This window comes from Brassica napus, chromosome C4 (assembly GCF_020379485.1).
Source record: "Brassica napus cultivar Da-Ae chromosome C4, Da-Ae, whole genome shotgun sequence".
Lineage (NCBI taxonomy): Eukaryota > Viridiplantae > Streptophyta > Magnoliopsida > Brassicales > Brassicaceae > Brassica > Brassica napus.
Window position 1 is genome coordinate 16,452,408 of NC_063447.1, and position 22,444 is coordinate 16,474,851.

Below are 22,444 nucleotides of genomic sequence, written 5' to 3' on the forward strand. Positions count from 1 at the left end.
AAGTATCTCAACAAAAGCAGTAAGTCACTGAAGCTTATGGAAAGAGGTGAGTCACAGAGCTATTGTTAATCCGTGTGATATCAAACTTGTTAATCGAGAAGATTGAACCCTCACATGTGTTTGAAAGTGGATAAGCTTAGGTTGTTTCTAGAAAACCATAAATTTTATTTGTTCATCGTAATTATCTTCTCTGATGACGAGCAGGTAAACTGAAAAAGTCGGGCTTCAACGGTGTTGGCACAACAACTGGCTTTCAAGTCGGATAACAAAAGGTCAAGGTGGCTGTTTCAGAGTAGCAGGAGGATTGAGTTTCACGGAGAAATACATCCTTATTTATAGATACAAATTTCCTCAGTAACTATTGAGTAAGAGTAGAGATATTGAATACGACGTAGTGGAAAGAGTAGATTTAATGGTGTAACTGAGAAACTTAAATGGTGAATTGAAGTAGCAAATAAATGAAACTGCAGCTGTTACAGAGGAGTTGTTCCGAGGCGTCGCGATCTTGCGGCTTTGTTCTGCATCTCCAACGTCTAAAAGGTGGAAATCATTGGTCCATTATAAAAGCCTAATAACTTACTAAATAGAACACTTGGTCCGTTAACATAAACAAAAACGTGAAATGAATAAATAATGAGATGACACGTGTCGCATTTTGGAACCCCTTTCGCTGTGGTGGCTTCATGAGAAGTGAGACTTGTCAACTTTATTATAATAGATATATGGGTAATTCTCTCAAATAACCAATTTTAAATTTTTTGTCACCAACGTATGCTTCAAGGAGGAAAATAACCAGAATATGTTTCATTAAAAAAGCAAAAGACACTTCTACCCTTTACTTTGTAGATATATAAATAAAAAATAATAAATAAATTGATAAATTTTTCTAGTTTCAAATTATATATTTTCAAATTCGAACTTTTTTATAGATTTTTTTTTTAATTTTCTTGTTGAAATTAGAAAAATGCTTTTTGATACTATTTTTAATTTTTATTTTATTTTTTAAATATTTAATTTTAAAGGGAAATTCTCCCAAATAGTCCATTTTGAAATTTTTGTCTCAAAAAGAGCTCACAGGGATAAAAAGGCCAAAAAGTGGTTCATTAAAAAGATAAAAGACCATTATATCCCTTGATTTATAGATATATAAATATAAATAAATAAATATTTTTTTTATATAATTTAGAATTATATGTATTCAAATTAAAACTTTTTTTCTAATTTTATTTTCTATTTTTTTAGTCCGAAAATATTTTTTGAAACTATTTAAAGTTTTATTTTTAAAATTTTTAAATTTTTTTCATTTTAAATCTCACCCTTTGAATCTAAACCCCTACTCGAGTTAGTTAATCCTAATATATTAATCCCCCAAAATCTCACCTGTTAACTTTAAACCATAACTCTAAATTAGTTAACCCTAATATATTAATATATATTTACTCTTTAATGAAATATCTTTTGGTCATTTTTTTAGGGTTCTCTTGTGAAAATAAATTAAAAAGAGCTATTGTAAAAAAACTATATAATATATATAATTAGGGTCGGCCCCCTGCGGGCGGGAAGTTATAATAAAAACTATTTCATATGATTTATATTAATATATGAAGAATTAATAATTATGATAGAAAATGATATCATATACAAACAAACACTAATAAGAACTATTAAATCATATTTTTAATTTTAATAAATATTTTAAACTAAAACAATAGTATCCTTGATTATTCATCATTCTTAAAAATATTTTAGGAATTGTTTTAAAAAAAAATCAAAACTTGTGCACAAATTATTTATTCCAGGATATAAATTTGGCTACCTTCAAGCTGCGTCACTTAAAACACAATGTCATAACTGAATTTAATAGTTTCTAAAAGAATATATATGTTTCAGATCATAATTATATCTGGAATGGAATAGTAATGAAACTTTAGTATTTTACTGGTTATGTGTTTACTTTGTCATATTATAAACGAACCAATAATGAAAGACTTATGAGATCAGTATAATTAATTTTATTGTTTTGGATTACTATGACAGTAACCTTGGGAAAATGGGCATTTAATTCCCGAAGTATTTGAAATCGGTAGTTTTAATACTCAAGTATTGCTTGCGCATACTTATTCCCCAACTAATAGTTGACTGCGCAAAATTGGGAACAACATAGTCAACCGTTAACTGATGAACGGAAAAATAACGGTTTCCGTCAACTTTTTAACGGTGGAATATTTTAATCATAATTTTGCGCAGTCAATGATTAGTTGAGGAACAAATATGTGCATATAATACTTGAGTATTTAATTTGCCGATTGAAAATACTTAAGGAATTAAAAACAACACTCTTTTTTTTTTAGAAAATCATAATTTGAAATATTCTCAAGTTAGATATAACCAATATACGAGAGTTTTATCTATTAGACAATTATATGTTGTACATTGGATCTCTACTTTAGACGATCATATATAATTATATGTACTTTACACATTCATATATTGTACATCAGCAATACAATGCAAATGTAATTATCTTATGTTATTTTATATGCTTTTATAAACTAAATAAATCATTTTCCGGGATTAAATATCTTGTATATTATTTCAAATTATGAATCTTTCTAACTATGAATTATTTTAAAAATCATCTAAAGCGATATAAACATGAAGTACATCAACAATACGATGTAATTGTAATTATTTTGTATTATTTTATATGTCATTGTAAAAAATCAACAATCCATTTCTAAAGGTAAATATCTCGTATAATGATTTTATTTAACTTGAAAATATTTTTACTTATATTTTTTTTAAAGGGATTGATGTTAGTGACTTTCAATCTTATACGAAATATAAAGAAAAAAATGAGTTTTTAATTCCTCAAGTATTTTCAATCGGTAAATTAAATACTCAAGTATTATATGCGCATATTTATTCCCCAATTAATCATTGACTGCGCAAAATCATGATTAGAATATTCTACAGTTAAAAAGTTGACAGAAACCGTTATTTTCCGTTTATCAGTTAACCGATGACTATTTTGATCCCAATTTTGCGCAGTCAACTATTAGTTGAGGAATAAATATGCGCAAGCAATACTTGAGTATTAAAACTGCCGATTTCGAATACTTCGGGAATTAAATGCCCATTTTCCCCAGTAACCTTCACTAGTATTTGATAAATAGCATTGTATTTTTAATATTAGTTGAATTTCAAAAGTTTAGTTTTAGTTTATTCTTCATTAGACTCACTTATAAAATGTTTTATATGAATATGACTCAAAAATTCAAACCATCCTTAAAGTTATTCATGCCCCCTTTTTTTCATGTTGCATATATATACACGTGAATTTTGTATCGAAAATAATTTAGGAATGTGGCGAATTTTATTATTTGACAATAAGCATGATGTAAATGATCTAGCAATGCAACTATAATGGATTTTTTAAATAAAATAAAATAATAATAAAAATAAACCCATTTATAAAAATAGAAATTGTTTGCTGAAAATATTAGGCCATAATATTATTAAATATCTGAATATTAAATCAATTATAATTGCATTGATAGATCATTGATACATCAAATGTTATGTTTTCAAAATAAACTAATACACGTGTGGCCTTGAAACCACTTTCCGTATATGACACGGTACACACAATAATAAACATTTTCAGTTATTAAACTAACAACAACATTTGGAATTCATCTTTATAGCTATGATATAATTAAATTTTGTGTTCCAAGAAAATATAATGTGTATTATAATGTTTATTATAACCGCAATACATCAAATATAAACGTGGGGAAATATCGTATACATATAATGATCTTAAATCTTGTGTTTCACTAAACCAACTGATATAGCATTGCTTTATTGTGAGTATCACAATGAGACAATCAAGTGAAGTACGACAATGAGTAACTCACGATGCTACTATATCCAAAGAATATTTTTCGTTTTGTCTTATCTAACAATACATATTCTGACCAATCTAGAGTACCGGTCCGCTATTCATATAAATTGTGGAATACTAAACTATCTCAAGTGTTTGCGTTTTAGGCCCATATTGTTTATACTTCTTACATTACTCGGATTTTAAAGAATCTATATCCACATAACTCGTGAATAGTCAAACTACAACTCCTAAAAATAATAATCAATTTGAAGCCGGTCGAGATGCAACACAAACCTATCATATTATGTAATTTTTTTTATAATAATAGATATGGATGTATAAGTATGCACGCAACCTAAAACCCTGAATTTTGTAGCACACCTATACCAATTATTATGACATTTTTTGTGAGTATATAAATATGATTATTCGAAATACCAATATGACTGATAGATAAAGACAGATACGAAATGGTCCATAACGAAATATTCATAAAATCCACAAAGTAAAAGCAAGGAAACGTAAACAGAAGATATCCATAACATAGATAGATAATTCGGGAAAAGAAGTAGAATGCGAAAACGTTATTAAAACACAAAACATGAAAAGATAACTACTGATACTCCATCTTTTTCAACACGCGCCTCCTTACGCGCATTACCGACTTGTTCCTTTCCAGCACTCTTTGATGTATCACAACCGTCCTTGCCGGGAGCAAATTCTCCGTGACTTACTGTGCTATCTGGTGCATCGTCATCATCATTGTCATCACCTCCCTGATACATTCAGAATGTTATACACACATGCATTTGGTAATAGAGAAGCATCATAATGCATATTAAACTTACGTTATCGACAAAGTCAGGGGCTGGCACACGGTCAATCTCATTGATGATGCGAGACACGGTGAATGACTTATGATTGACGGTGAATGACTTATGATTGACGGTGAAGTTGTACGATGTGACTCGAACTTGAAAGGTGTAAGTCTTGACTTCCATAGCTGCAACAAACGGGGGCATCATAGAGTCCTCAGGATTCACCCCTTCTTCAGCCTTGTTGTCAGATGGTAGTAGGAAGCGTGTTAGTAACGTTATGTGTTAATCATGTATAAATCACACGTATATCTTACCAACAATTGAACAGCCTCACTTGCCATGAGATTGTGTAGCTTTGTCATTACACCATCGAAACAAACGAATGTCCCTTCGGCAGTATCATCCGCTATAACCATCTCAACACGATAGCTAAAGAAAAGACAAAGTTAAAGTGAAACTTACGAGACACATGTGTTGAAAACGGGACTAACTAATATTGTATACCACTTAAGTTACATACCGCAGAGACCCGATTGCATTAGGATTACTGCAACGCACGCACTCGAACGAAGAGACAGATCTCTGCAACTTCTTACTGCACTTAGAGCATGCAACGTAACACCACCCATTGTCTGTTTCAACACGCGAGACTCTCCCGGTGCATAAAAAGTCGATGTCCTACATTTGAGAAACCATCATCACATCCAGTCAGACCACTATATAAAAACCATCTATATATATATATATGTAAGAGCGCTAATTTTTCACTGGTTAGACCATTACCTGAGAGGGGGCAGTGATGATAAAATCATTTAGCTCAGCAATTGTCATGGGCTAAACCTTTCCATATGACCTTAGCAGGGGTGCAGCAGATGGAAGACCAGTGTCCCTAGCCACCAATCTGTACAAAATCTCACAAATGTCAGTTACTAAACCTGTCAATAAATACTTACAAACTATATACCGGCGAAGATTACCTGTAGAAGAAAGATTCTCCTGCATTAGTTTCCTTATCATAATAAACATGCGTTCCCGATGTTGCGTTGAGGAACAAACGACCTACATAGCACAACGTGAAATAATGAAATGCAAGATTACGTAATATCATATGACATCACACGGAATGAAACTACATAATACCTCCAACCATCTACGGATTTATGTTCGTGGCAACAATCACTTTACGATCAACACGCATGCCTTCAAGCTTTTGGTGAAACGAAACAGCTTGAGCGTCGAACAGGCTAAGAGTAACAGACACATCACTGCATATTCGCAACAGCCATTATTTTGTAGTTTAAATAATTAAGCATCTCTAGAAAATAAAGAAGAGTTTATAAATCAGAATAAAATTACTTTTCCAATCTAACGGTCACCATGACACGGTTTTTATCCTCCGGAGGCTCACACACGGTGCTCTTCACGGCCGTGATCTCACCAATGACATCTACGCAATTCAATAGCAATATTAGGACGATACATGTTTAAACAGATACCAATCCATATAACACTAAACCAAAATACATAAAAAGACCATCTATATAATCATGTCCGAACCAGGAAGATGAGAGTTCGTGTTGGCTAATCCGACCAACTCGGTTTGATTACAAAACCGGAATCCCTCTTCCGGTAACGGTGAGACCGGATTGACTAACACGTCAAAGTCAGTTGAATCATTAAACCGGATCATCAAGGGGGAGTCTGCAAGGTGGAAGTTCTGAGCACACCGAGCAACGTCGAAGCCGGAGACAGAATACATCGATCCTGTGGGGAGCCTCTCTCGGAATTTTGAAACCCGGTTAGCGTTGATAGTAGCTTGCATTATAGTCGACTGAAACAAATAAGATCTAAACAATTAGACGATGATCGAAACAGATCCAAATAAAAAAAATTAAAAGGAAGAATAGATCTTACATTACATTGACGTCCATAAGCAGCATATCGATCCACATCAGCTCACCACCGCGTTTGACGTTCCTCGCCTCCCAATATCGCAGCAGCCTTGCCTCGACGACGAAAGAGCAGTTGCCGGACTTCAAGTCAGAGAAGAAGATTCTCAAAATAGCCATAATAACACGAATCAAATTTTCTCAAGAGATAGAAAGGGTATGAGATGGAGATAAGAAGAAGTACTTACGTATTTATACAGATCTTCATCGCTCAGGAGATAGGAACGGCGCATCGAAGGGTCTGTGGTGGGCGATCATATTAAATTGGAATAATGACGAATCCATTACTCCGGCCGTTTCAGACGATAGAAAGGAAACGCAGGCGTCATCCGTCGCCGCCGCAGAAATAGATGATCCAAATGCTTTCACGGGATAGATCAAAAGTAGGGTTAGAGGCGAGTTGTGTATTTTGGGCCGCGGAGTATAACATTTCTATAGCCCATCATGAAACACGAAGTAAGCCCGGTACGTTTTAACTAGTAAATGAAACGCCGAGTTTCACACGGACGCTGCCACATGTCGCCGCGAGAGAGAGCGAATTATCTAGGTGGCAGCTGACATAATGCAACCAGGATGGAGAAAACTGTTTTTTATAATAATAGATAGTTGTTTGGAACTACCCATATCCTGTATTTGGACCCAAAATCAATTATTTCAACCTTAACATACCTGAATTTTGCTATATGTGGCCATGACATAGTTGAGCGTGTATTGATATGAGAAGAAATCGGCACCGAGTCTCCATTTGCCTAGTCCTCGAAAATAGAAAAGAATACTTAGAATCTGAAAGTAAGCAGGAAAAGAAAAATGGGAGTGTGCAATATACCTTGTACGATGTCACAAATAACAGGTCGAACATCGCCACCAGCACAAAAGGCTTTTCCCTGACCCTGTGGTGAAGATATTCAGTTTGTACAAACCAGAAGAGATAAAGATATTTATTACCTTTAGGATGAGGAGTTTCACATTAGGGTCCTCCTCATATGCAAGGAACAATTGTAGCAACCGAGTGATCTAGAGAAGATTAATTCATCAAGCCAAATATGTAAACTAGGACACGAAAAGTTGGGAGAAACAACAAGAGAAAAAAGATCCAATACCATGTTGGAGCACAGAGAATTCATTTGCTTTGGTCTGTTTAGTGTCAAGATTCTAAGACTAGATTTATCTTCCACTAAAACCTGTTGATCAAATTGATTTAGCGAGAGAGGAGAAGAATTGATAGTTGTTGATGCGTAGCAAACAGGAGAAAAGAGACCTGAGAATGTGAAGCCATCTCGACTGCTGTCGTCATCTTCTTTTCGTCTTTCTTATCGAACAATTTTACTTAAAGATCATGGATGGATGAATGATTATTGTCAGAGACATTAAGAGACATTAAGCATAAATATATATATATATATAGTGTTTTAAAATATCGTTTTGTTTCACTATAAAAATCAAATTTAAGTGTTATATTTTCAAAATACTTATTACTAGGTATTTTAGACAGTAAATAATTAACCACATGGGTGTGGTCGACTGGTCCATGGCATCCCAAGTATCCCTAAAAGACCTGAGATCTGGCTGGCGCCGGTGGTTAGCCCCCAGTGAACTAGTCGGTTAGGTTTTCAGAATTATCTCGTACAAATATTTTGAAATTAAAAACAAAAATTATGAAAATTTAGGACCAATTTAATTAATAATTTTATTTTTGACTTAGTATTTTTCATGAGCATAGTTTAATTTATTTATAGTTTATAGTTAATATATGAGATAAATTTTACAATGGTCGCACATGAAATAATCAAACAAATAATAAAAAGAGAATATAAGCCACAGTTAGGCTGTCCACTTAGGATAGGAAAATCGTCCGATCAAAGAGTTTTGACACGCCATTACGGCTTTGGTAATGTTTGGGTTCGGTTTTTTTTTAGCCCAAATGGTGATGTCAATGGCACAGGAAGCCCATTCCGTTTGCTCTTCACCTTCTTCGTTTCACGTTTCACCTTTCACGATCTGAAAATCGAGAGATTAGACGTTTCCCTTTCTCATTTCTCCAAACCCCAATTTTCTAGGGAAGGGGGACTTGAAGCGAGAGGATCGGAGAAAGCAGACAGATGTTGCGTTGTTCGTCGGCGTTCCAAAGAGTAGCCTCTTTAATGTTCATGGCTCCCAAGTTAAAACCTCAGCGACTCCATCAAAGTATGTAATCCTACGCTCATCTATCGTCTTTCTCAACACCATATTATGTATGATTTGAGGGTTTGGATGTTTGTGTAGCTGCAGAGACTGGTGCTGAGCAACTGGTTAAGAAAGCAAGGACGATGACTACCGAATCCTCAATGAAAGATGCTTTCTCTCTATATGCTGATTATCTCAACAACTTCGTAAGTCTTCTTTCCTCTATTCCCTGTAGAAAAGCTCGATGCTTTATGGGTTTTTGTTTCCTGTCAAGAAAGATTGAACCTTTGCGTCTAGGGATTGAGTCTTATAGGAGGTCGAAGGTTAAAGGAACGATCTTTCGATATGGAAACTTTGATTCTTCTTCTGCTGAGAGTGGGTTTGAGTCTTATAGGTAGAGACTAAAGGAATGAACTTTCAATTTGGTAACTCTGATTCTTCATCTGCTAAGAGTGGTTTTGTGTATCTTTGTTTATTAAACCTCACAATGTGGTCTCTTTTGTAGAATGAGAAACGAGAGAGAGAGTGGTGAAGGCAAGTCGTGATATCACTATGAACAGCAAAAAAGTCATCTTTCAAGTTCACAGGTAACAACATCAAACTCTTATGCTCTGTTTTGTTTTGGGTGATAATGTTTTTTTTTTTTATGTGTGGCAGACTCAGTAAAGACAACAAAGAAGAGTATCTGGAGAAAGCAGGGACAGATTTAGAAGCAGTGAGGGAACAACACTTTGCCCGGCTGATGAAAGAGCTTCAAGGCACTGATTTTTGGAAGCTCCGGCGAGCTTACTCCCCAGGGTCTGTCAGAGGATCATAAGCAATCATTCATCTTTCTAAAACCATTTTGGTTTAACTGATACATGATTGTGTGTGGGTTAACTTACAGGTGCAGGAATATGTTGAAGCTGCAACGTTTTATAAGTTCTGCGTGTCCGGAACACTCTCTAATCTAGATGAGATTAACTCTACGCTTTTACCGCTTAGTGACCCTTCTCTAGAGCCACTGTAGATCAACATCCTTGACTATATTCTCGGGGTATGTTGTAGACTCTCTTGATTTAATGTTTAACTCTGTTAAAAAGATCTCAGTTTATGTTTGCTTACTTGTGCAGCTCGCAGATTTGACTGGAGAGCTAATGAGGATGGCGATTGGTAGTTTATCAGATGGTGAAGTCGAGTTTGCGCAGAGGATTTGTCAGTTTGTCAGACAGATTCACAGGGAACTGTTGCTGGTCGTGCCTCAGATGGATGATAGTTATGACATGAAATCAAAGATGGAAGTGATGCTTCAAAGTGTGATCAAAATTGAGAATGGTACATTATCTTAGCAGTATTTTTCTTAGCTTTATGTTATTATATGTAATTCTTGATTTGGTTTGTTTTGTGTATTAGCTTGCTTTAGCGTTCATGTGCGTGGATCAGAGTATATTCCGCTGCTTGGAGATGATGCACCAACGTCCTTCTTATTGGGAGGTGCTGATGTTGAATGATTAAGAAGTGAGCTCTTTTATCGTGAGAAGTAGGATCACTTTAGTATGGATGCTGCTGAGGAACTTTCAAAGCAGAGGACTCTGAGATCTCTTTGTTGCAAGACTTTTTGAGTATGAATGGCAAAAAAAAATGTTGAAGTTTTTTTCTTTTGTCACAATCTTTTCTTTATCGCCAGCCAGTAGCTTACATTTGGAACTAAAGTCTATGGAGTCTGACGATTGCATGAGAAAACTATCAGGAGGCCGTCGCAAGTGTCAACTGTGGGTATTTATTTGTCTTTGCGTTTTTTTTTTGACCTTTTTTGTATACTTCCAATTATATTGTTGGAATTACTAAACACCTTAAATTCTCTGATCGTTTCCACCGTCTCCATTTAGATCCGACGTGGGATGGTTCAAGAGACTGAGAACTCAAGTGGTGCTATTGGAGCTATGCTTTCTGCTGATGCTGCTACGGATTGTGGTTTAAGGTTCATTTATGTCCACTTTAGAGTTAGTTTCAGCCCAAAGTTTCTGTGTTTTCTTTGTCTAATGAAAATATTGAAAAACTGTAGGAGGAGAATGTACGAGGAAACAAGTCCAGAAGAGATGAATGTGCACATGAGCATACGAACGGTTCCTTCATTCTTAGGAGAAACTGATGAAAACATATTTGAAGAAATCTGCAAGGTTCTACAAAAGCAAGAATGCGTCAAGGCATAGTTAGTGGTATCCTTTTCGTAGTTTCTTTCTTCGTTCTCTTCGCTTCTTATGCAGCCATTTTGTATGTAGGTTTTAATATCCCATCAAACAATGACTTAAATTCTGCTCTTTTGTTTTTCTCTGTTCAAACGTTATCTTTGGCTGGAGAGAGCGGAACCGGGAAACCAACAGTAATTGAGCTGCTGCGGAAGTTTTACAATCCTGATGAGGTCATCACTTTTGATGGATTTGAGATTAATACCTTCAGCTGGAATGGCCACCGCGGCAACCCGGTATGGTGAGCCAAGAACCAGCTCTGTTCAGTGAAACTATCAGAGAAAACATTGCTTGCGGAAAAAGGAGGAGATGCTTCTTAAACCAATGTCGTATATGCAACTGATATACCTAATGTTCATGGCATCGTTAATGGATAACAACATGTATTTTAACGGCACCTGATCAAATGTGCAGTCCTAATTTCTTGATTCATACTAAACTGAAGATGTATTCACTATTGCAGGGCTATGATACAATGATGCTTAGACAGACCATGTGGTTCAGTATACAGTGGACCGGATCATGGTTTACACATCGGTTATCAACAATCAAGAACTCATGTATTTTTAACGGCACCTGATCAAATGTAATTATAGTAGTTAAGAATGGTATCAACGTGGAGAAAGGAAAGAAAGAGACTTTGATTGATATAAAAAATGGAGAATTATTTTATTATTGAATAATTCTTAAATAGAAAATAAAACATCTGATAAGAAACAAACTAATAAAAAGATTAAAAAGAAAGACTAAGGTCTTGATTGGTAGAGTATTAGCATTAATTATGCTCTACATTATCCAATCAACAATTGTTAGAAAAACATTTAAGAAGCATTTACTAAATGCTAATGCTCTCCAAATGCTCTATGGTCAATGCTCTCATATGAAGCTTTTAGAAGAGTATTTGCATTTATAATTTATAAAATTAAGGAAAATATATAATTAATTTATTTATTTTATTTAATAATATCAGAAAATTATTTTTATATCCAAAAAATAAAATTTTGATTTCTAAAATTAATTTACAATAAAAATATTTTTTAATAAAAAAATAGTATTTCACATTTAAAATATAATTTAATTTAGATAATTTAATTTAATTTATTTTAAATGTGAAATATTATTTTTAAAAATTGATATTTTAATTATAAAATTTATTTTAAAATAATATTTTTCGATAAGCATTATTTTAAAGTTATTAAATAAAATAAATTAATTATATATCTTTTTAATTTTATATGCTAATATATTTATATATATATTCGAAATATATTCATTAAAAATAGATATATTATATATTATATACTAATTTTTATAATAATTTTAAATAGCATACTCATACTGCTCTACCAATCATCTTATTAAACAGTTTAGCAAAAACATACAACTCCTATAGCATACTGCTTCTATAGCATACTGCTAGTGCTAATGCTAATGCTCTACCAATCAAGTCCTAAATCAACCCACCTGCACCATGAAAATATCTCTAGATTACAGTTGGTAACCATGCATGTATCCTTCAAAGAATTTTGGTAGTTTTTTGGGAACCATGCATGTATCTTTCAAAGAATTTTGGTAATTTTAAGTAGACTGACGAACATAAATTATTGGTAGAAATTTAAGTTGTGAAAAATATCTAAGTAGCGGTTTGTATTAACGACGAACAAAAAAAAAAGAAATTTACCTACTCTAAAACCATAACAAAGTATTAGTCAGTAATAAATTTAACAGTTGTTTTAAAGTTAAAAATAAATTTATATTTCTTACAACTATATGCATATATAATTTAAGACAAATATAAAACAACAAATTTTGAGTTCTAACTATTTTAAATGTGTTGGACAAAAATAAATAAATAAAAATATTTGTAATTTGTGTAGCAATTTACATTTTTATAAGCATTTATAATATATATATATATATATATATATATATATTCAAATCAAATGTAAAATAAATAAAAAATTTTAATAAAAATTATAGGAAAAATATATAAGGAATAAACACAAATACACAACTAAGGAAACGAGGAAAATCATTAGGATCACGAAACAAATCAAAATGTATGTACACATTTCCATATAATTAGTTAGATAATATATATATATATATATATATATATATATATATATATATAGGTCTGGCCCAGTACTTTGTACTGCCTAAAGCGAAATAAATATCTGGCACCCCTTATAATTCGGAACGCGTACCTTAGACCGAATATTCTACAGCAGAACCGCTAGACTATATACAAATTTTGGTAATTGTGATGTGAATTTGCGATGCCCGTAGATTTTCAATTTGATTTGGTGTTTAAAGCACTCGGCTTTAGGTCAGGGCCAGCCCTATATATAGAGAGTAAGCTATTTGTAGTTCATTTTTTTATTCCTAATACAAATCTATATCTAAACTATACGTCTCAGGGGTAAATGTTTAATAATATAAAGCTTTATTTTTCAAAATACAAAAAATTATCCAGTCCAACCAGGAGTTTATGTGAACAACCAGCTTCGACATTAAAACTTTATGATTTTATATCATCTTATACGATGTCTAAAACCTCTTCCAACATTTATTACTTATTAATACATATATATAATATAAGTTAGACAAGTAGATTTGATATTTTCTCCCTATACAGTATGCAAATTTTCTACTCCCTACATTTTCATACTGATTCTATCTTTAGAAAACATAATTACATTGATGTTCATTTAAAAAAAAAATGGTTCGAAAGGAAAAATACATGACCAACGAGGAAGGCCAACTTCCTATGGAGACATGCATCCGATAAGACTGAAGGAAGGTTAGAATTAAATGTATAACTCTATTCACATATAAGGGATAGTTACAAAAAACCAAACCAAACCAAAACACAAGCAAAGAGTATATTCAAACCATTTCTTTCCAAATACTATGTACAAAACACATGTCAATCAAGTATAATTCCATCAACCATAAATAATTCTTTTATAAATTACTTCTTTAGTTGTAACACTGAATATAATGAAACATCTATAATAAAAAAGTTAGACTTATGATTTAGGATTTAAGATTTACGTTCTAGATAGAGAATAATCTAATTTAGGTTATGTCAGTCGTTATCTTCTTATACTAAATTCATCACTGTACATCTTTTGGTTTTTGCTACAAAATTTTTATAAACAATTTAAAATATATGTAAACAAAATAATTAGAGAAAAATTTATAAGATACAATCCGCGCGTTGCGCGAACAAAAGATGTAGTTATAAATAATTGAATTAAGACATGTGCCAATAACTTATATGGTAGATTTAAGTTTAACCATTAGAGATATATGTCTCTTATGCAAAGAGACAAGCACGAAACAACGGAAAAATTAAAAACAGAAGAGAATATATTTATGGAATTATTGATGCTCAAAGTCAGTTGGCAACAACCTATGATCTATCTCAGCAAATCAAGTCATTGCCTTCTTCTGTGAGCAGCTATAACATCACTCACATAAGAGTGATTATGAATTCCTAGATCAATACAAACTCGTGAATCTGTCAAATCCATATTCATATATAGAGGCGACCACATATCTTACGTAAGACTCGACTGGTATTGCATGCGTGATGTTGCATATCCACAACATCACATCATGAATTTGACTCAGCAAACCAAGTCAGTGCCTTCTTCTGTAAGCAGCTATAACATCACTCACATGAGAGTGTTTATGAATTCCTAGATCAACACAAACTCGTGAATCTGTCAAATCCATATTCATATCTAGAGGTGACCACATATCATACGAAAGACTCGACTGGTATTGCATGCGTGGGGGTGGTTCCATAATCAATCATTAGAAATGAAAATTTTCTAATTTCTCTTATTATTTTACAGTATTTGTGTATTATAGGTAGAATTATATTTAAAAGACATTTACATTTTAGGATACATATATGATAGAGCTATACACCAAATTGTTTCAAAAAAAAAAAACAAATATTCTAGCAAAATTGAAAGACAAATAAATAAAATTTAAAGAATATATAATATGTTCCATCTGAAATTGTTTTAAATCTTTATCCACCAGTAAAAGCCCAACATCTGTTGGGTACGGTATACCTTTTCGGTTTAGGAATCTTTTTTTTGGGATAAGTATGTATTCATGTAGGGAAAATGAAATGGGGGTTTTGAAGCTGATATAAATATAGGTTTAAAATATTGTAAAGTTATTCATTCACATAATAATATACAAAATTTAAATGGGTATTTACTTCAGATCGTTTTGCTTAGTTTGTTTTCATTGAGTTTGATTTACGTTTGTTCAATACATAATGTCATACAATTATATATTTCTTATTTTAAATAAAAATATTTTTCAAATACAAATATAGAAATAAAATTCACTTTCAATTAATAAATTTATAAACTGAGAAAATATTACGTTCTTAGCTATTTTAATTTATAAACTCTAATTAGTGATAAAGAATTAGTTAAGCATATAATTTTTTTAATTAATCTGAGGGTATTCCAGATTTATAGAGAAACTCATACTAATCATCAATTCGAAGTGCAACCTAGTGATAGACTTTCGCTTTTTGGGGTATACAAATGATCCGAAAACAAATGCTTATATGTGTGGATATCCATGAACAATTTGACTTAGTTTCGTACAACAATTGGATCGAACTGGAAATGTGTTTGCATCCCAAGTCTGCCTTTTTCCCACTCGACCATAAAGATCCGGACACGTAAACATGATACATACAAACTGATTTCTACAATAAAAATACAAAAAATTATTCTTGGGTCACCAACCAATAGGAAATCGTTATTTTATATTCAATATTTTTTTTAAAAAAAAGAAACAAAATATTATTAATTTATGTCATGATTTTAAAATTAAAAAAGTAAAAATAAATAAAATAGTACTAGTTGCAAAAAAAAAATATTTTTAACGCGTCATCAAAACACTAAACCCTAAATCCTAAACCCTAAACCCTTGGATAAATCATAAACCCTTGGGCAAACCATAAACTCTTGGATAAATCATAAACCCTGAATCAAAAACACTAAACACTAAATCTTAAAAACACTAAACCCTTAATCTTAACCATTAAACCCTTGAGCTTGTTTTTTTTGAGATTTAGTGTTTAGTGTTTTTGATTTAGAGTTTATGATTTATCTAAGGGTTTATGGTTTACCTAAGGGTTTAGGGTTTACCCAAGGGTTTAGTGTTTAGTGTTTTACTGTCGGCATTAAAAATATTTTTAAATTTTTTTTTGGCAACTAGTACTTTTTTTAATTTACTTTTATTTTTTTTAATTTTAAAATCATGATATAAATTGACAATATTTTATTTTATTTTTTTTTAAAATACTGAATATAAAATACCAACTTTCTGTTGGTTGGTTGGTGAACCTACTGATTCACCCTAGGGAGGTGAACCCAGTAATAAGTGAAATAGAATTAGAGATTTGTCATGGAACGAAAGAACCTTAAATAACAGTAAAACCTATATTTACCTTTGACGTGGTTGATTTGATGTGCGAATATGTAGAAATGGCAGATACTATAGTGCTCGAGAAATACATCTATATGGGAAAAGCCATAGAAATCAAAGTCAACCATTTCTGTAGAAAAAGAAAACAATCAGTTCATTGCTAATTTTATTTCCAACATTATTTAAGCTCTATTAAGATCAGATTCAAGCTCAAAATCAAGATGTAGAAACAGAGATTTAGAGAAGATGATTAAAGGAAGAAAGTTTGTTATTCACATTAATCTTAATTGTATAATGTAAGCTAATGTTGCTTATATACATATCTGGTTATCTACAAGTGAACCGAGTCTCTAACTATCAAATAAACCAGTTAAGTAAACCATCTATCCTAAGACGCCCCCTCAAGTCTTTAGCTTATGTGTCCCCCCCCCCTCAAGTCTTTAGCTTCTGTGTCTTTTTGAAGATAAAGACTTGACATTGAGAACCTCTGTAAGAGCGAATGGAATGGACCGGGATGTAACGCCTTCGTAAGAATATCCGCAAGCTGATTGCTCGTAGAAACATGTAACGTCTGTAAGCGTTCAGCCTTGAGTTGATCACGAACCGTGTGACAGTCAATGTCAATGTGCTTCGTCTGTTCGTGAAAGACTGGATTCATGGCAATATGAATGGCCGATTTGTTGTCACAGAAGAGCTTAGCTGTTGTGGTGATCGGAACATGAACATCCCTAAGCAGCTGCTGCAACCAAATCAACTCACATGTAGCAAGCGCCATACTCCTATATTCTGCCTTTGTACTACTCATGCTTACGACAGATTGTTTCTTGGACTTCCAGGAGATCAATGAAGTGCCCTAGAAAACACAGAAGCCAATAACAGAGTGTCTAGTATCCGTGCAAGTAGCCCAATCCGCATCAGCAAAAGTGTTTAGACACACATCAGTATCAGCTGGATAGAAGAGACCAAAAGCATCAATATTCTTCAAGTAACGCAGTACTTTGTGAGCAGCTTGCATGTGTATATCTGTTGGAGCCAGAGAAACTGACTCAACTGATGTACATCAAAAGTAATGTCAGGTCTTGTTATAGTAAGGTATGAAGTAGCATTCTGTAATGGAACTCCTTGATCCTTTGACAAATGAAAGGTAGGATCCATAGGAACATAACTAGGCTTGCATCCCAACAAACCAGAATCTTCAAGTAAGTTCAATGTATACTTACGTTGACAAACTGCAATACCCTTCGACGACCGTACAATCTCCAGACCAAGGAAGAACCGAGCAACACCAAGATCCTTGATCTTAAATTCTGACTTCGGAAGATTCTGTAACTCCACCAACGCTTCATTGTTGTTACTAGCAAACAGTATGTCATCGACATACACCAAAACAGCTACAAAAGAAGTAGCTCTGATCTTTACAAAGAGAGTATTATCAGCTGGTGACTGAATATAATTCGCACCAAGAAAAACCGAAGAGAACCTCTTGCATCATTGACGAGATGCCTGTTTTAATCCATATAATGACTTACGGAGTCGGCAAACAGGATTAGGAGGCAATGTAGTACCAAGAGGAGGTGTGTATCCTTGAGGTAAGCTCATATATATCTCTTCTTCAAGATCTCCATGCAAAAATGCATTAGAAACATCCATTTGATTCAATGCCCATCCTTTCGCAGAAGCCAAAGCTAGCAAAAGCTTCACACTCGTCAGTTTGGCGACAGGAGAGAAGGTATCAACATAGTCTAGTCCTTCTTGCTGTGTATAACCCTGAGCAACCAAGAGAGATTTACACCTCTCTGGATTCCCATCTTCATTGTACTTGATCTTGTGCACCCATTTACTACCAACAACATTCTTACCATGAGGTAAGGTGTCAACATCCCAAGTTCTATTTTCCTCAAGAGCATCAAATTCCACTTTCACAGATTATTTCCACTTCTCAGATGCCATAGCTTGCTTGAAAGTCTTAGGTTCAGTTTCAAGAGTATAAGCAAGAATAGAGGCTTGAAAATGAGGAGAAAGACGGCCATAAGACAAAACAGAGGAAATTAGATAAGGGGTTTTCTGCTCAGTAGGAAAGGAAGAGGATGAAAAAGAATTGAATGGTAAGAGGTTACAATGATACTCCGAAAGATAGGTAGGAGGCTTAACCTGTCGTTTGGGTCTATCAGAAGGTACATAGCCAACACCAGTAGATGATGCATGATCAGTATGTGAGGATGATGCATGAGCAGTAGACGTAGATGTATGATTTGTACCTAAAGAACTATCATTATGCAAAGCCGAATTATGATCTTTTGTATCAACTTCAGAAGGATTCAAAGGATGTGAACAATCAGTATGACAATGCAATGGTAAAGGATATGTTTCAACAAAATGCAATGGAACATTCAAGGGAAGAATAGTATTTGGAAACATATCACCAACAGTCGAAGTCAACTCATCACTTTTAAATGGAAAACAAAATTCATGGAAAATAACATTCCGAGAAATAGAAATTGATCGAGATTCCAAATCCAAAACCTTAAACCCCTTGTAACCAACTGGATAGCCTACGAAAACACAAGATTTTGCACGCGGGCTAAACTTATTTCTATCCTTTAATAAGGTTGAAACATAACATAAAGAACCAAACATTTTAAGCATAGCATATTCCGGTTTCTTTCCAAGTAAAAGTTTAAATGGAGATTTAAAATCAAGTAATGGGGAAGACAGTTTATTGATCAAGAACACAGCCGTTAACACACAATCACTCCAATATTTCAATGGAACCTTTGACTGAAATAACAATGCACGAGCCACATTAAACAAATGTTGATGTTTACGTTCAACCACAGAGTTTTGTTGAGGAGTATATGCACAAGAATAATAGTGAATCATGCCATGTTTCTGATAAGATCATTAAAAGCTAATTCTGGTGCATTATCCGAACGTATAGCTTTAACTTTGGCGTTATATTGACTGTTAACAAGCTTAAGAAACGTAGGAAAAGAGACTGAAACATCACTTTTATTTCTAAACATATAAACCCAAGTCATCCGAGTACAATCATCAACTAGAGTAAAGAAATAACGAAAACCTTCAACAGACTCAGTGCTAAAAGGACCCCAAACATCAATATGAACTAAATCAAATGGTTTAGGCGACAATTTGTTATTTGAAATGAAAGCTAACCTTTTTTGTTTAGCTAAAGGACAGACAGAACAATGAGACTCTAAAGACAACGAAGAAGACTTCATATTTGGTATAATCCTTTGTAGCAGGTGCATGATGTCCTAAACGAAGATGCCACAGATGCTCATCAGACAAGACAGAGCCACATAAAACAGTAGTAGGAGATGATGTTGAAAGGGATGGCTTCTCAAGAGTGTAAAGATTGTGAAATAGGTTACCCCTCCCAATCATCAAGTCCTGTGTAAGTTCATGTAACAAACAAATATTTGAGAAAAAATGGGCAGCACAAAACAATGTTTGTAAAAGGTTACTAACACTTAAAGTGAAAATTAGGAACTTGTAACATATTGTACAATATCAATGAATCATATAAGCGAATGATGCCAGTATGCATGATAGGAACTCTAGTACCATTTGGTAATGTTACCATAACATCATGCACTGGTGTAAGCTCTGTAAACATTGATATATCCAAACATACATGGCTAGAAGCTCCACTATCTATTATCCAAGCATCATGTGGAAGAAAAAAAGGAATGGTGGAAAGGGAATGATCACGAAAAGTAAGAATATGGTGCTCATATTTGAGAGTGGTAGAAGGAAAAGGAATAAAACCCGAAGAAGACGTAGAAGCTATGACACCATGATCCGTGATAGTAGCACGTGAGGAATGAATCGAAGGCTCTTGAAGTCGAACCTGAGAGTTAAACTGAGATATCAAATGTTGAATTTGTTGTGGTGAGAACTCCTGTAATGTTGTGCGCACACCACCACTAGTAAGTTGAGAAGCTCCAGGTTGAGCATAAGCAAATGTAGAAGCTCCAACATCAGAATGAACAATAGCAATTGCATTTGCTTGTTGAGATGCAGTAAGATAAGTAATATGCATCTGTTGAGCAGGACGAGTCTGCTGCTGATGTTGAGAAGGCTTCTGATTCTGCTGATTCTTCGATCCATAACTAGCACCATTGCTCTTATAACCCGAAGGAAACCCAATCAACTTAAAACATCTCTGAACTGTATGGCCACTCTTCCCACAGTGTGCACAAATCGGTCTTTGATTTTGACACAGAGTATTGTAGGCTGCAATGTAAGCATTAGTCTCAATGGAGGACAAACATGAATCTGAAGGAGCAACATGAGCCATGGCCTGAAACGCCACATTATCAACCTTTGTAGAAGGCTTAATAGCCCTCTGTCGTTCATCTTGAGTAACAATATTGAACGCCTTTTCAATGGTTGGTATGAGCTTCAACATCAAAATATGACGCCTTGACTGTTCATAACACTCATTAAACCCCATGAGAAACTTTGTCACTCTGCTACGCTGCTGCAGTCTCTCCCAAAGATTAGCTGCATCACACTCACAACGACCACACGTAAAAATAGGAAGCTCCACATGGTTCTTATGTTCCTCCCACAACGTTACCAACTCGGTATAGTAAGTAGAAACATCCATGGATCCCTGTTCTATCTTACTCAATCTCTATTCAATATCATAAACTCTAGGTGCATCATCTTGCTTAAACCTAGTACACAGATTACTCCAAATCCCTTCAGCCGTTGATATGAACAAGAGACTCTGACCAATCTTCTTAGACACAGAATTGATCAACCAAGTTGCTACAATATTATTGCATCTAGACCATACCCTATAATCGCGATGCGTAAGAGGAGGTTGAGGCATAGTACCATCGATAAATCCAAGCTTGTTGCGGACATTGAGAGCCATCCTCACCGATCTTCTCCAAGAATGAAACTCCGAAGCCATAGTCAATCGATCCGATACAAGAACAAGATTCGGATGATCAGTATTATGAAGATAATAAGGATTCTCATACTGATCCACCTGAAATCGCGAAGGATCGGGAAGATTTGCCGTCGCACCACGAGAAAGAGGTTCAGAATCAGGAGTCGCCATCGACAAATCAAGATTCCGAAACCAAAAAGAAGAACGAAACGATCCAAAAAACAAAAGAAATCGTTCGCAAAGGTCAATCAAAGAGAAAGGAAAAGGAAAACGAAGAAGAAACAGCTAAAAACACCTCGAACGAGATCAACAATGGCGATAAGCAACGAGATCACAAATCGCGAAATCTGCATCATTGGAACACTCATGATGAAGTGGAAGATCAAATTGAGTGCTCTGATACCATATTAAGATCAGATTCAAGCTCAAACTCAAGATGTAGAAACTGAGATTTAGAGAAGATGATTAACGAAAGAAAGTTTGTTATTCACATTAATCTTAACTGTACAATGTACTTAAATGGCTTCCGTTTGGTCTGAGTATTCGGAGCTGTCATTTGGATACAGCACCGTAAGTGATCAGAACAGCCACCAGCTTCAAAAACAGAGTAAGTGTGGGGGTAATTTTGATTCCACACTTCATTCACAAGAGCACGATCCAGCTTCTTTGATATAAGATCAGCTCCCCTTTTATTACTCCAGGTGAAAAGAGGCCCATGATAAGCCATATCATACAAAAAGCAATGATTTACTGTGTCTTGGAACCTTCTCATCCCAGCTGTTATCGTCGGCGAGCTATCAAAATTTGAGTGCTCCGACATGTCTAACGTCTCATTAAAACCACCCATTATTATCAGAGGCTTTGAGCGAATTATCGGAGAGTTGTGATGATCACAAAGATCTCTCCACAATTCCTTCCTTCATTCATCTAGATGAGATGCGTAGACGAAGGAGCAAAAAAACTCCTCTTGCATCGCTTCTAGTTTAATGGCACATGTGACC

General features: G+C 34.1%; 1 protein-coding gene and 1 pseudogene across 2 annotated transcripts; one reads left to right on the forward strand and one right to left on the reverse strand.

Annotated features, from left to right (window-relative positions):
* Positions 1 to 4,360: 4,360 nt before the first annotated feature.
* Positions 4,361 to 8,042, reverse strand: LOC111205153. Of its 2 annotated transcripts, XM_048754865.1 has the most exons (15): positions 7,915 to 8,042; positions 7,757 to 7,837; positions 7,602 to 7,670; positions 7,483 to 7,546; positions 6,845 to 7,018; positions 6,627 to 6,740; positions 6,265 to 6,538; positions 6,064 to 6,154; positions 5,848 to 5,972; positions 5,685 to 5,766; positions 5,491 to 5,608; positions 5,228 to 5,385; positions 5,022 to 5,136; positions 4,738 to 4,944; positions 4,361 to 4,665 (listed from the first exon to the last, which is right to left on the reverse strand). In XM_048754865.1, exons 11-15 carry the CDS (start codon positions 5,536 to 5,538, stop codon positions 4,477 to 4,479), a joined length of 717 nt encoding a protein of 238 aa, XP_048610822.1. In that variant the 5' UTR covers positions 5,539 to 5,608; positions 5,685 to 5,766; positions 5,848 to 5,972; positions 6,064 to 6,154; positions 6,265 to 6,538; positions 6,627 to 6,740; positions 6,845 to 7,018; positions 7,483 to 7,546; positions 7,602 to 7,670; positions 7,757 to 7,837; positions 7,915 to 8,042; the 3' UTR covers positions 4,361 to 4,476. The 2 variants fall into 2 exon arrangements, with proteins under 2 accessions (XP_048610822.1, XP_048610821.1); XM_048754864.1 differs by having other exon boundaries at positions 6,627 to 7,018.
* Positions 8,043 to 8,588: 546 nt separating this feature from the next.
* LOC111205236 lies at positions 8,589 to 11,536 on the forward strand (annotated as a pseudogene).
* Positions 11,537 to 22,444: the final 10,908 nt, after the last annotated feature.

Excerpts from the sequence above, each read along its gene's own strand:
- LOC111205153 (XM_048754865.1), bottom strand. The coding sequence starts at position 5,538 with ATGACAATTGCTGAGCTAAATGATTTTATCATCACTGCCCCCTCTCAG. Across the intron at positions 5,137-5,227 it reads AATGCAATCGGGTCTCTGCG|CTATCGTGTTGAGATGGTTA; the intron begins GTATGTAACTTA and ends TCTTTTCTTTAG. Across the intron at positions 4,666-4,737 it reads CCCCTGACTTTGTCGATAAC|GGAGGTGATGACAATGATGA; the intron begins GTAAGTTTAATA and ends TGAATGTATCAG.